General features: G+C 33.9%; 1 protein-coding gene and 1 pseudogene across 1 annotated transcript; both read right to left on the reverse strand.

The window, feature by feature from the left end:
• Positions 1-308: 308 nt before the first annotated feature.
• On the reverse strand, positions 309-1182 carry LOC106292658. Its single transcript, XM_013728291.1, has one exon. It carries the CDS (start codon positions 1146-1148, stop codon positions 480-482), a length of 669 nt encoding a protein of 222 aa, XP_013583745.1. The 5' UTR covers positions 1149-1182; the 3' UTR covers positions 309-479.
• Positions 1183-8140: 6958 nt separating this feature from the next.
• Positions 8141-10934, reverse strand: LOC106344680 (annotated as a pseudogene).
• Positions 10935-15498: the final 4564 nt, after the last annotated feature.

The raw sequence follows: 15498 nt of genomic DNA on the forward strand, positions 1-15498 counted from the left end.
AAGCCGCGTGATATTACACCGGCTTTACGACGAAATCATTTCGTTGTAACTTTACGAAGAAATAACGATGATTTTATATTTCCTCGTAAAGTCGACGTACATTTACGAGGAATACTTTTCTTCGTTAATTTTCCTCGCTAAATTTGTATTTTCTTGTAGTGATCATTGTTAAAGCGGAATAGTAAATTGACACATAGAGAATGCTTATGATCGAGCAAGCAAGGGCCAATTCAGCCACAATGTGAATTGTGAAGAGGTTCTGAGCAGTTTTGGTTGTACTGGTTTGCTTAAATTTGACAAGAGTTTGGTTTCCAAAGAAAAAGGACATTCATAAAGAACAAAGACCCTTTGAAACCAAAAAGCAAAGAGACATTTAACTTCTTATTACATCAAACGAAAGATGTTGTAGAGGTATTGTTTCAACCCATTATTTTTCATAATACAACTTATTAAACACCACTCGTTGAACTCTCGGTAACTTAGAAAGTAGGGAACATCCTAAGACCCTTCGCGAACACATTCTCTGTGGATGTGTCAACCTCACGGAACTTAACAGGGAAAACATTATTATCATCATTATCACCTTCAAGAACAAGAATGGGTGCTCCGAAAAACCCGGTGGTCGCACCAATACCTTTTATAACCGAGTCACTCTCGTAGTGAACTAGCTTGTAAGTGCTTTCATCGTTTCCATATTTCTGAATCCTGAAAAAGCTCTCTCTCGTGCTGGAGCTACCACCAGAGGTTACATAGTTCTTGTCAGAACTTGAGGAGGTATCGACTTTCCATATCTTTGAAGAAGGGCAGAGCCATATCGGAGACTGGAATTCGATAATTAGATCGGTGTTTGTTGTCAATACATCATCATTTTGGGAAGACGGATTGGAGAAATTTACAGGAAGGCCTGGCTGAAATGGAAGGAGTGTTTGGACAATACCTAATGGACACAAGTGAGTTAGGTCAGTGCTTGCTGGGACAAGACCGCCTCCTTTCTTGTCTGAACCTGGTTGGATGAAGTACTGGGTTTGACTCTTGAGTGGGTTTCCATTTGTGTCCTTGACGGGTTCCACTTCATCTTCAGCCGATACTGCAACAGCTGATACGAGAAGGAACAAAGTGAAGAATGACAATGGCTTATTGTTACCCATGGTATTTCTTGTGTGACTTGAGTCCAAAGCAAACACATTGAAATGGGTATTTATAGCAGCAAATTAATGTTATAAGGAACTTCGACCGTAAAAATGTAAAATCTTTGTTGCTTCATAAGCTTCTCGTGACGCAGAAAATGGCAAATATTTATGAGCCATGTGTACTGGTTCCTGTCATTTTCATGAAGGATAAAGTTCTTTATAACATCATGATTATTAGATTAATACGTTATTAACCAATTATTTTGTAGGCAAACTATATGATTAATTTTGGAAATATTCACTTAGCATATGTCATCTTAGCTAGGGGTCACCTTTTACACTATTTATTCCAGACAGAAGTTCTATATATATATACCTTGAACTGCAAAGTTTCAAGTAATCTGTTTGCTGTAATCGTAATTGCAGACACAAGGAAGATTGATGACATGAAATATGAAGCTTGTTGTTAACAATCGCCAATCAAATTAGAAGCGAAGCAATCAAAACGTATTGAGGCAAATATCGGTTTAGAATTTGTATATTATAATGTAAATGAATAATTTTACAATGATTTAGACTCATATTTATAACAAGCTTAAAACATGATTTTCTTTTCATTTTACTAGTATACTGAAATTTAAAACACATCCAGATATAACGATATTCTATTTACTATTTATGTTGATGTTTAAAATTGTACAAAAATAATGAAAAGAACATAGTGCTATTTTTTTTGTAATATTGGAAAATAAACAGAATATCATTATACACACTATAGTTTTGTACACTGAATGATACGTTCCCACAATTATAGTGATCGTTTTTTACGATTGAAATCATAGTATATGTGAAAAGTTATTTACTAAGCTGAAAAAACAAAAGGCGTACACATTTTTGGACTGCATAGAAATGATGAAATTGAGAAATAAAAGATGATTTTTTTTTTGCCATATATAGGACATTTTTTTTTCATGGTGATTATTGAGTGACTTGAGTCTAAAGCAAACACATTCATATGTCTATTTGTTAATTTGTTAGAAACAAACTACAAGTCTACAATAAAAAGTAGAAATATTTTATTGCTTGCTTGAACTTCTATTGACGCTGTCAGAAACAAAATTGGCCTATTTTTCTTAACAGCATGAGAATCATACGTGATTAGCCACTTTGTCGTTTAACCACGTTTTTCGTAAAATATTCTCTTAACATAATATAGCTTAAGAGCCACCGTTTAATCTACTCTTTATAAAAACAGAAGCAATAAAGTATTTTTTTTTTATTGTAACTGATAAGTGAAACTTATGATCGCAGACACGAGAAAGATTCACACAATTGATTTTTTTTTAATGGGAGCACCTAAAAAGATAAAGATGATAGTACTATCCACCGCTAACTCATGTTTGGGGGTGGTGGGAAATCGCCTATTCCCCTATAAACTAATTGTTTATGGTTTTTTCACACAAAAACTTTTAAACGATGTCAAAAATTGCATGAACATCGAGAAAATGGCTTATTCCCATATAAACTAGTTGTTTTTAGTTTTTTTACATACAAACTTTTAAACCATATTAAAAAGGGAAATTTGCTAATAAAGAACAAAAAAGCTTATTCATTGTTCCCTTAGAATAGTATTAGGGATTCTTGTCCACTTAGAAATAATATTAAGGTAAATCGCCTATTCCCCTATAAACTAATTGTTTATGGTTCTTTCACACAAAAACTTTTAAACGATGTCAAAAATTGCATGAATATCGAGAAAATGGCTTATTCCCATATAAACTAGTTGTTTTTAGTTTTTTCACATACAAACTTTTAAACCATATCAAAAAGGAAAATTTGCTAATAAAGAACAAAAAAACTTATTCATTGTCCCCTTAGAATAGTATTAGGGATTCTTTTCCACTTAGAAATAATATTAAGGGAAATCCAATTTTAACCCTCTAATTATACAATTTAAAAACAAATTAAAAGAAAAACTAAAAAACTAATTTTCATAGTCCCATTTACTCATTATTTACCGACTTCAAAAACACGGTTTACCCGTCGCAGAGTTTTCAAGTATTCTCGCCGGCGTCTCTTCGTTCGTCACCTCCACCTCTCTCTTTGGTACAACCTACAACTCTTCAAAGATCTCTTTGAACATGGTGGAATTGAAAGTTTTCTCTAGAAACAAGAGGTTCTTTCAACATTCTTCTTCTGTAAGACTAGTATAGCTAACGTGACAGATGGTTTTTATGTGGTTCTTAGCCACACTGTGTCTGTTTTTTTTTCAATTCAGGGAAAAATCTAAGGAAACACAATGCAACAGCCGACCAGCCGAAATCAATGCTAGATTTGGAGATTTGTTCATGACTTGTAGCAGTAGAACCAAGCCAATTATTTGTTTCTCATCACAGCCGACATTAAACCGACTTAATATTGTAGCAGACCATGCCGTTTTGCTGATTTTGTTTGCTCTCATTAGGTCTTGATGTGATCATTGACCTCTCTTTTATGTGACTGGTTTCTATTGTTTACAAGTATGGAAACATGTTTTGTTTCTCTGCTCTTGCTGTCGAGACGTGTTTCGTTTGGGTACTTTACGGTTTGTTATAGTTGAGACAACATTTATGGACTTGGAAAAAGGGAAATTAAACTCAGTTTTATATTTATGGATTTGGGGAAAAAAGAAAACTCAGTTTGAAAAGTCATGAGGTAAGCAATCTGTTGGGACCTTGTCATCAAACTCATCAGTGGAGTCAAGAACTATTCGCCTTGTTGGACTTCTTTTTCCCTTTGATTGCATACGATAGTTAAACGCATATTCCTTCTCTTTAGCTTCTCAAGCTTTTTATCACTACCTTCATTATCATTGACAATAGAAAGTGAAATAAGAAAGTGAAGAAAAACGTTGGTGAAGAAGAAGAAGTTTGTTAATTTATGGCAAAAAATTAAAAAAAGAAAATAAACAAGATTTAAAAGATTTTAGGAATATTTTATAACTGTTTTTAGCTAGATTTTCAGATTTTTTTACAAATCTAGTAGAACTTACATTCTACCAAAGTTGGAAAAGAGATGAAGTGGTAGATGTGAAAAACTGAGATCGTCGAGAAAGGAAAAGTGTGAAGAAAGTATGTTCTGCCGAGGCAGATATGATAACTTTTATTATGCCTTATAATCTACCAAATACACAGAACATAGAAGAAAATGTAGATTTGTTATTCTGTCTTAGTAGGTTGAAATGTTTTGGTGTATTGTGCATTCTACCTTGGGTAGATCATTGTGTCTTAGGTAGACTGTATATTCTAAGTCGTTGTAGATGGTAGATTTGATATACTAACACCTTTAGCCTATTTTTAAATTTACTGTTCCAAATATACTAACACCGGTTTTAAAAAATATTACGCCATTTTATTCTTTTTCTTTTTTTTTAGCAACTGCTCTTTTTCTTTAGAAATCGTTTTACTCTTCATCATCAATTGGGGATTAAATTTATTTTTCTGCAGCAGAATAAAACGTTTTACATTATGCATAAAGAAAGAAGAGCAACACTGCTCGCTTACCAATCTCCATGTATTGCCACAAAAAACTATAAAACCGGTGTAGTATCTCCAATTGATGATGAAGAGTAAAACGATTTATGAAGAAAATAAGCAATTGACAAAAAAAAAACAATAAAACAACGTAGTATTTTTTTTATCAACACCAATTAAACCGGCTCTCCATCTATCATAAACCAAGTTAACGTTTAAATAACACGTTTACAATTTTAGGGGAATTCGTTTAAATCGATAGTTTGTGTATGTAATTCAGAAAATAGAGTTGTTCATGTGTTTTTTGGTATGATTTAAAAGTTCGTGTGTGAAAAAGCCAGGAACAACTAGTTCATAGGAGAATAAGCTATTTTTCTGTAGTTCATGTGGTTTTTGGCATGATTTCAAAATTTACGTGTGAAAAAACCGAAAACAACTAATTCATACGAAAATATGTCATTTTTGAGAGTAAGCTGAAAAGTATCAGCGACATATTTTTGTTCCTTGCATGTATTAATTAATACACCGAATTTAACAAATGTGTAAGAGCACCATTAATGGTGGATTTCTACCCATAGATTTCTAAAGATTAATTAATTAATATTCTAAAATGGTTGAATCTGAATAATTAAATTTTAAGTCTAAAAAAGTGTGTACCACTAATAGAATGCCATCTTTCGTCATCATCTCTGAATTCTTCTGAAACGCTTCTTCGTTACGAGACGATTCTCGTTTTTTCTATTGTCTCTCTCATGCTTTTGACTTTTTTATTATTTTATTTTGGGAAGATACCCATGAAAAGAAAGATGATGTTGTTGCTCTAATATTTAAATGGAAGAAACTCTCTCTACGGAAAGACTAATATGTTGCACAGTGTTAAAGACAAGAACAGAGGTGAACACATAGCACTGCTGCCGTAAATGATACTAGGTGGTTGATTCAATGTTTAATATAAACTAGAGTCTGAATCCGTGCATATATTTTTTTTTTATTTATAAATATATAACTTTGATATTATCCTAGATGTCATAAATTATATATGATTTAGATTTTAGTAGTATATATTTTGTAACTCTATAATCTTATTGTTTAGATTTCTTATTCGACATTATTAATATATAGTGATCTATTTTATGTATTTTATTTATTTTATTAATTATTTCATACAATATATTTTTAACATTAATTTAGTTATACTTTTATATTTTTATAGTATAACTAACCATTTTAGAAATGATGATATATATGTTAGCTCACATCTCAGTAAAATGTGTTTTAATTAAAATCACATATTATAGCAATTATATATATATATATAGTAATATAGCTTTGAAAATATTAAAGGTTAATTATATTATAAAAATCATATAGTTGTATAACCATAATTTACCAATCATAAATTCATACTAATTGGCCAAAATCGAAGCAATGTTGTTGTATATATCTGACACACCACAACTAATTAAATACAATAATTCTATTAGGCTTTGGAAAGTTTTAAATACTATAATAAGTAAGAAACAATTAAATTCAATAAAATGTTGATAGTTTTAAATGAAAATAAATGGCGAAAGTTTGACGAATATATAGTAAATTAGGATGAAACTAATTAATGTTGTTAGCCATAAAAATAGGAGTAGCACATTTGTAATATTGGAAGTAAACTAAGGGAACTTCAAAAAATCTCTTATTTAATTATATTGATATCCATTTCTAGTGAGATATGAATAGGTCCAAAACTTAAATAACAATATTTATAAATAGATAAAAAAATAGGACTCTAGATTAATAGAATGAATATATAAATATGAATCAATTGATTAATCAAAATTTATAAATAGCAAAAGAATGAAAATTTATAAAAACCAAATAAAACCATGCGATTAATGAAAATTTATGAATAGCCAAATACATAAATATGAATCAATTGATTCATAAAATCAAGATTGAATATAAAGCTCAAACCTAATTCAACATATCCTGTCATAACTTGACTAAAGCTAAAGCCTAAGAGCGTCCGCAACGGGGTTCATCCCGAATCCTTAACGCTAAAGCATATGTTAGTTTTAATATAATAATAATATTTAGGCTAATAAACATAAGGATTGGTCCGTAATTAGGAGGTTTAAGGACTTGATCCTTGTGGTATGTGGCCGAATTTGAGTGGATCGTTCGTTAAAGCTGGAGATTTATTAGTTCTTTAGAATCAGTCTTCTTCTTCCCCTCAGCGATCGTCGGAGAGATATTTTTCCGTCGAAGAAAATGAAGATTGACGATAACGAAGGCGTCTCAGCTCCCAGCAAGCACCTGGTCTTCGCTTACTACGTCACTGGACACGGCTTCGGTCACGCCACCCGCGTCGTCGAGGTTTTCCTTCTCACCCTCTCTCTCTGCACCATTCTTATCTGTGACTACTGCGTTAGTTCGATCGTGGCTAATTTGTGGCAATTCAGGTTGTCCGTCACTTGATCGCGGCCGGGCACGACGTTCATGTCGTCACCGGCGCGCCTGATTTCCGAGATTCAGTCTCCTAGGCTTAAGATTCGAAAGGTTTCTATCGATCATTTACTTGCTTACTCTTTCAATTGTTTACTGGAAACATAAGGATATATTGATTAATTGGCGATTGTTAGGTTCTTTTGGACTGTGGAGCTGTGCAAGCTGATGCTCTGACTGTAGATCGCCATGCCTCCTTAGAAAAGGTTTTAACTAATGTGATCACATGTAAATGATTATTGGTCTTATCTTGATTGCAATTTCCAGTTTATGAGCTTTACACTTTTTTGTGATGCTGCCACTTCCACAGTATGTGGAAAAAACTGTGGTTCCTCGAGCTGAAATCTTGAAAACAGAAGTGGAGTGGCTTCATTCTATCAAAACTGATTTCGTGGTAATTAACTTTTTCTTTTCATACAATCTCTCGGCCCATCGTTAACTTATCTTGGACTTTTGCTTTGTAAAATTCACCTGGAGAATTTTTCACGTTTGTTAAACACAGGTGTCTGATGTTGTCTCCGTAGCGTGCCGTGCAGCGGCTGATGCTGGCATACGTTCTGTCTGTGTCACCAATTTCAGGTGACGATTTTTAATATCCTACTTTCAGTTTTGGTGTATCTTGTTTGGCCTCCTGAGGTCTTGAGCGTGTTGTAGTCCACGTTCACAACCTAGCTTTTGTTATCAAGTGTTCAACTCCCCTATTTTAGAAGAAAATGTTTATAGTGAAAATATAGTTACAAATTGATTTTCTGCCATGATCGAATTGAATACCGCAAATTGGTTTCATACTCAGCTTGATCCTTTGAAGTTAGACTTTCCATTGATTCATGATTGACCAAAAATTTGATGCTGAATGGTTGAGCTAGGATTCAATGTAGGTGACACCATTGCACACATCATTTTTAATTACAATCCTTAACTATTCAAAAAGTAAAAAAAACAAAAAAAATTAATATTCTAATCCTAAGGATTCGACCTCCCAGCCTCACCGTTGCGCATGCTCTAAGCAGATTTGTTGGAAGGATCTTTGATCTGACCAACAAACAAAACAGTTCCAGTTTTGTCTTCCCTAATTAAGAACAAAAATGGATGATCTGCCACAAAATCTATCCTCTTAGGAGGCTCCATATATCTCGCACATCCACAACTGACTACAAAAGTGGCAGCAGCAGCTTTGGCGCCTTCTTCATCAATCTCCACACATGCTTTATGATACAACGCCATTGAACGTGATCCCAAGTCTTGGCCGTCTAAACCATAAGCAATCTTAAACTTTGGGATTCTGAATTTATTAACTAAAACTTTGGATATTGGAACGTGACAATCCACGAATCCAGAAGTAGTTGCCATTGCCTTCATAAGATCATCCAATCCATCATTCTTGTCTGGGAGATAAAAGTACATCGAGAAGCTGCCATTGGTAGCATCAACTACTTGACGATAAGGAAAGCTGCGATTGGTATCGACATCATTGCCTTGTCGGTAAGGTATCCTGAGGACCTTGAAACCATCATAAGCCTTTATGTATTGGTTCTTGTAGCTACTCATGAATGGCACGGACACTGAGGTTCCACAGAGAAGTTGGAACTCTTTGTCTTTTGTGTAAGACTTGTCGAATGGAACTTCCCATGCTCCTTTGAAGTACAGTGCGTTTCCAAAAACGCAGCCGGTTTGACTCGAGACGGATCCAGGAGGAAGAAGATCTTTGATGAGACCATTGGTATGATCTTCAGCCCATTTATTCAGCTCTATACGAACTTTTTCGGCCTGTTGTATCAAATTTTTATGTCAGACAGAACATAGAAACAGAATTACATCAAGAAACAGAACTTAGGATTCAAAAGCTTACGTTTGTTAGGAAGTCTACGCCATCGAAAGCAGCTTTGAAGACATTCTCAAAGAGATCGTTGAACGATGAATCAATGGGCAGCGTTTGCTCGATCCAGACACCGTTGACGGAAGTGATCTTTGGTCCACCGTTGGCGCTATGGTCAGCGAAGATAACGGAAACGAGCTTGCTGAAGACGGCGTTGAGTTCGTGGGTTGAAGAAGACCTCAGGAAGGAGAGGATCTCGTTGGAGACTGAAGAACCGTCGGGGCCAGATGCCGCCAAAGTGAGCGCTGTTAGGAGTGAACCTAATCACCCCTTTGATACCTTAGAACACAAGTTGCTTTGATGCCAATTAAGGCCCCTCCTCAAAGCTAAGAGAGTTTGTGAAAGAACAAACTAAATAAACCAAACAAGTTACTACAATTTTCTCTTCTCCTTTCATTTAACTCAAACTCACTATTTAAATACAAAGTTAGAAGAAATAAACTAACTACTACTACGTAAGATGTGGGTGCAACACACATCCTCAAATCATGGAAACATAACTGCACTAAATAAAAGACAATATAATAATAACTAAAATATTTGAACAATGAAGATGGTCTTCATGGAGATGGCCACGTCTTCTTCTTCTTCGTATTGTATCTCATCAATACTCCCATCCTCCAAACAACCTTGTCCTCAAGGTTGGACACAAAACATGGAAAGCTTGTCTGAACCTGTTCTAGTCAAACATGTCTTACACGCTTGCTTAATGAAGAATCGCATTGTGGTGGTGGAGGTAATTGACTTGGGCTTGAATTCCTTTGCTGAACACACGGGGCTGTGTGACTTCTTATCAAGTAAAGGTGGTGGTTTACCAGGGAGTGGTTCATCTTCAACGACACATACCTCCGAGACATACACATGAAAAATCTTGTGTAGCAATGAGTGTTTGGCTAGTAGGAGACTGTAAACAACTTGATCAAACCGGTTGATACAAATCTTCAAACGAACCTCGTCGTCACCGTTACGCCCACGATCAAACGGTTGTTTCCCATAAGTACCAAATAAGACATCTTTGACACGACTGGGTAAAGCGCAAGATCCAGACCCATACTTGGACGAGTTAAATCGTTTATGCTCTACTGGTTGCTTGAATCGAGAAGTGCGAGGCTTGTGTCCCATCGGAGAAGATTGTGCTCGTAGACGTTTTGGTGGTGCAGTCTTGTGAGCCAAGTTTTCTTGTGCAAATAGTGGTGCATTACCACCATCAGATCTTCTTCCACTAAGTTTGATCTTTTTCACTATCTCCATCATATGATTCATGGTTGCCTTGAGACTTCTAAAATCTTCAGTTATACTAACATTCATCTTTTGGAACTCAGCATGAACTTTATGGAGCAACTCAGCTTGCACTTCATGAAATATGTCATACACCGGCTCGCTCTCGCCAACAGAGTATGAGAAGTGATCGTAATAATCTTCACTTTCATGAAGTTGTTGAAACAATTTTTTTTGTGTGGATGAAAATGATTTGATACCACAATTAAGTGGTCCGGATCAAATTGCTTAGAACACGATTTGCTTTGATGCCAATTAAGACCCCTCTTCAAAGCTAAGAGAGTTTGCGAAAGAACAAACTAAATAAACCAAACAAAATAAACTAACTACTACTACGTAAGATGTGGGTGCAACACACATCCTCAAATCATGGAAACATAACTCCACTAAATAAAAGACAATATAATAATAACTAAAATATTTGAACAATGAAGATGGTCTTCATGGAGATGGCCACGTCTTCTTCTTCGTACTGTATCTCATCAAGCGCGGAGTTTATCGACGCTGGTGAGAAAACGGAGTTAGAGTGTTTGGCTTTGGTAGAGAAGAGATGCTTCGAAACGATCAGCGCATGTCCTTTTGGTTCTTAATGGCTTTTTCTACACCAATGGTTGACTTGGACGGGAAGCTAGAAGGATTCATTGTGATCTTAGCTACAATTCTATGATTAAGAAAACTTCGGGGTTAAACAATATTTATAGGTTTATATAAATCCTCTTTAGGTGTAGGATCGGATAAGTTGAGGTCGGTTGTATAATCTTTCCTTTTTGAAAAAAAATCTTTTTTTCCTTTCTTAGATTTGTTATATGACATCCTTTTCTAATTTTTTTTTTGTCTTTTTACCTTTACTCAAACTTTCCATCTTTAATAAAGTTATATTTTTACTCTATCTTCTATTTTTGTGTTTTTAATTTGTTATAGTTTTGTTCTTTCAGTTCTTTTGATATGTTATAAAATAATTGTGTAGTATTTAAAAAAAAAAAAAAAAATAGATTTTATAGAGAAATAGCCTTAAATAATCATAAAACAAGATTTTGTTCTCAAATTAGCATTTATAGGTCAAAATGACAAAGATAGATTTCTTTAAAGAGGTTAAAGTAAAATTATCCCCATTCTCTAGGTACAGTAGAATCTCTATAAATTAATAATGTTAGAACTTTGAAATTTTATTAATTTACAATTTTTTTTTAGATTTATTATTTTAAAATATATTTATTCTAAGATAAGAAAAATATTTGATTTTAGTGTATAGACATTAATTATTATTTTTTTTTGAAATTTGACATCTATATTAACTTTATTATAATATATGGTGTATAATGTATATTGCATTGAACTTAAATGTGGTTTTAGATATAATATTATTAAATTTCATCAAAAATATATTATGTGTAAAGAAAATATAAAGATAATTCCATTGTGAATATAAAACAAACAATATAATAATATGTTTTACTTATATAAAACATGTATACATAGAAATTATTAATTTATAATTTTAATGAGATCATATATTTACATAAAATTTTCTAAAAAAATTATTATCTTATTATTTGATCAATTTGTGTCAAATTTTGAACTGGCCCAAGTTAGAACTGACGAAATTTATTAATTTATAGGAAGTATTAATTTATCGAGTATTAATTTATTGAGGTTTTACTGTATATAAATAAATATTTCTTCTTCTAAAATGTACAATTTTTTTTTGAAATTTCTTTTAAAACTTTTTTAAAAACTTTTTTTTGTGATTTTTTTTGTAAAAAATAGAAAGGGCTTCCTTTGTATATGATATCTTCTAAAATTTGAGTTTATAAAGACTTTCCTGAATATGGATGATATCTTCCTAAAATTTAGAAAGCTATTGATAAATATGTATAATATTTTCATAAATCATAAATAAATTATTTGGAAAATATTCTTAAATTCAAGAATACCTTTACGAATATATATTTATGAATATATTACTGAATTTGAACTATATGTAAATTTAGTAAGATATTTTCAAATATACACAACATCATCCTAAAGTTTTCGGAAGACCTCATGGATTTGATATCTAAACTTTTCAAAGATATTATAAAAGAATTTTTTGTAAATTTTAGAAAGATATAAATATATTGAGTAATATTTTTAAATATGATATAAATAAAATTCACGAAGACGTCATACAGATTTGAAGGCATTCATGAATTTGGAAAAATGATTCACAAATTCAGTAAGAATACACGTTCAGGATCTCTTAAACTTTTTCAAGAAAACTCATTCATAAAGAGAAATTTTGATTATTTTTTTTTGAAATAGTTTGAAAAATATTTCAGATAAATATTTTGATTTCTTGTTTTATAATGTCTAATATTTATTTATTTTTATATGTTTAGTAATTAATTATTGAAATTAAAAATATGGATAGAATTATTATTTAACATTTAATACGCCTATTTTGTCACTTTGACTTTTGAAGGCTATTTAGGAGACAAAAAATTATAAATATTATTTAGGAGATTTTCTCTTTTTATATGTATCAAACTTTAATAAATAATATTTTATCTTAATAAATCTACATTATATATTTCATACACTCTGTAACTTCAAATTTGTAAATTTCACATTTATACATTTAATACATCCCATAATTATACGTTTTTTTTCTTTGGAGGTATCCCAAGTCTACGGAGAGTTTCAGACTAATCCCTAAAAAGACAGTGCGGTCCACGGATAGACTCTCTACGGATATTCAAATGGACCGTAAGGTAGGTCCATATCCACGTGGTCACAGGAATAAAATATAATGGGATGCCTTCAAATCCATATTGCTTGACAACTAAAAATTCGTCTACCACTAAACCACCACCATATGGTTAAACTCTATATTTATACGTTTCACATTAGTTTAACTAAAATTATGTGTATAAATATAACTTTATTGAAATATTATTTATTTTTATTCTGTTGAACTTATTTGACAAGTCGTCATTAAAAACATCATTACTTTAAGAGCAACATAATCAGTAGAAAATCCTCTTGGGTTCTAAAAATAAAATATCAATATTATATTTAAATGATTAAATTTTTATTTTTTAAATCAGTTGAAAAAATGGCTGAATGATACATGTTGTTTGCCGTTATTAATAGGTTCCTAAAAGATGAGGTTTAAGAACTTTTGTATATTCTTTTTGATGTTTTTAATATTTTTTATTTTCTTTTAAGTAGTAAGATCACTTTTAACGGCAGTTCTTATAGCTGCTTTTTTTTTAAAAAAATTTAAAAATAAGCGGGTCTCACCTTATAGTCAAGAGCTGCCTCTTCTGCCTCTTGTGCAAGAGGCGATTTTAGTTGGGTTTGTGTACTGTTTGCGGGTTTCACTGACATGTGGCGGTCCGCGATTGGTCCGTTTTTAATTTTTTTTTTTAAATCGGACAAAAAAAAACCTAAGGATATCTTTGGTGCTGTTGTTCCTAAAAGTCTCTTCTTTCACTTTGTTTCCACACTTCCCCTGCTTTGTTGTTTCAGAATTGAGAGGCACGAGATAGCCCCCAAAAAAAGGCGAAATCCACGAGAAGGCTTCTTTGACTAAAGAGAATCGCTCTTTTCCACCTCCCTAATGGTCTGAAAGCGGAGAGAGGAAGACCTCGATCGGGGAAAGCCCTTGCTATTTTCAAGTTCAAGGTTTGATCAAAGGATCAAGGTACGAGCAGACCAAGAAGCGAGGACTTACGAGATGCTTTAGTAACAACCTGAAAGCGCTAAACTGGTCATAGTTGCGATGTAGAGGAGAACATTCTCTACCAGAACAATACCAGAGATAGAGGAAATGGCACTAATAGTAACTAGTAAGCCAGCTTTCTACTAATAACAAGACAGGGAAGCGATCTCTGCATGTCGAAAGGAGGATGTCGTTTTCCTCGAGTCTCCACTGGGAATACTACTATACTATAAAGATTGATCAGCATTAGCCGGCCTTCTCTTGAATAAAAGCGAGAACCTGGTAAGGGGAAGGGCGATCGGCAAGTGTTGCTAGTTGAGCGATTAGACTCGTTAGCTCTCTTTGCTGTCTAGTTTCTTGACATTCCTAACTATAACTTAAGATTTGATCTACAACTCATTTGTTCAAACCCGATAACGCTTTTCTTCCGATCTCACAGTTCCTTTGTCCCTTGTAAAGCATTCTATCTGTGGCCACGTGCTACTGTGGAGCTTTTGAATCGACGTCAACCAGAAGAAAGAAGAGAGCCAGAGCGCCATACCCTTCTCGGAAGGAACCCGCCCTTGGAAGAGCTACTAGGGCATCGCATCTATGCTGAAAGAGCACAATCCTTGATCTAGAGGGAGCCATTCCTTACCTTAGAGGAAAAGACTTAGCCCAGTCCTCAGTTTCCACTTACAGAATAAATGAATCACTTTGCCACTCGACGAGGCAGATAGCTCCTCTGGTGCTACTATAGCCTTTGTGGTTGCTTCGCTAGGAAGAGCAGCACTTATATTGCTTGGATTATCTATTCAGCACAAGCACACCGCTGTGCTGTGGAAGAGCATTAAACTGGTCATAAAGCAACCAGCTCTTTCTCGTCCCCGCTTTCTAAGCAAGGAGAAGAGTCGTCTCAGTTCATCATAGCTCGAGAGTATGTCCTGACCTCTCTAGCACCATTAATAACTGTGCTTGTGCTTCAGAACGGAGAAAGCTGCTCTTAGATAAGAGAAGCAAAAGAAGTCTCTAGCCTTCCCGCCTTTCTTCAATCGGTCATGTAATACAGATCAATCCGCGAGGATTTCTTTCCCTTGAAGGTCTAGCGCAGCAATTTGCCTTATATTTTCTTTGCTGCTATGCTGTGTCCAGTGAATAGAAAAGACCTTTACCGGGAATAGACCGGCTTTTCGACCGATGTGCTGTGCCATTCTTCTTTGCTTTTCGGATGCTTTGAAGCACACCTCTTCCTTGCCTTTAGTAATCTACGGAATATTCATCTGTGCTAGCACACTCCTAGCGAAGCAACTTTTGAGCCAACTGTTGCCGATGCCGGAGCTGCTAAAGAATTAGATGGGCACAGACATCTTCCTCGGTGCTTTCTCTTCATTTCTTTTGTTTGCCTAAGCTAGAAATGTGCCTAGGACCCCTATTTAGCTGGACGCCCAGAAGGAGTTATAAGGGAGATTTCAAATCTGGCAACAAACAAGATCAGATCGTAGAATAGAAAAGGATTTGCTGCCG

This window comes from Brassica oleracea, chromosome C5 (genome assembly GCF_000695525.1).
Source record: "Brassica oleracea var. oleracea cultivar TO1000 chromosome C5, BOL, whole genome shotgun sequence".
In the NCBI taxonomy this organism is placed as follows: Eukaryota; Viridiplantae; Streptophyta; class Magnoliopsida; order Brassicales; family Brassicaceae; genus Brassica; species Brassica oleracea.

Bases quoted from the DNA above. Each gene is read 5' to 3' on its own strand.
- LOC106292658 (XM_013728291.1), bottom strand. From the start codon at position 1,148: ATGGGTAACAATAAGCCATTGTCATTCTTCACTTTGTTCCTTCTCGTA.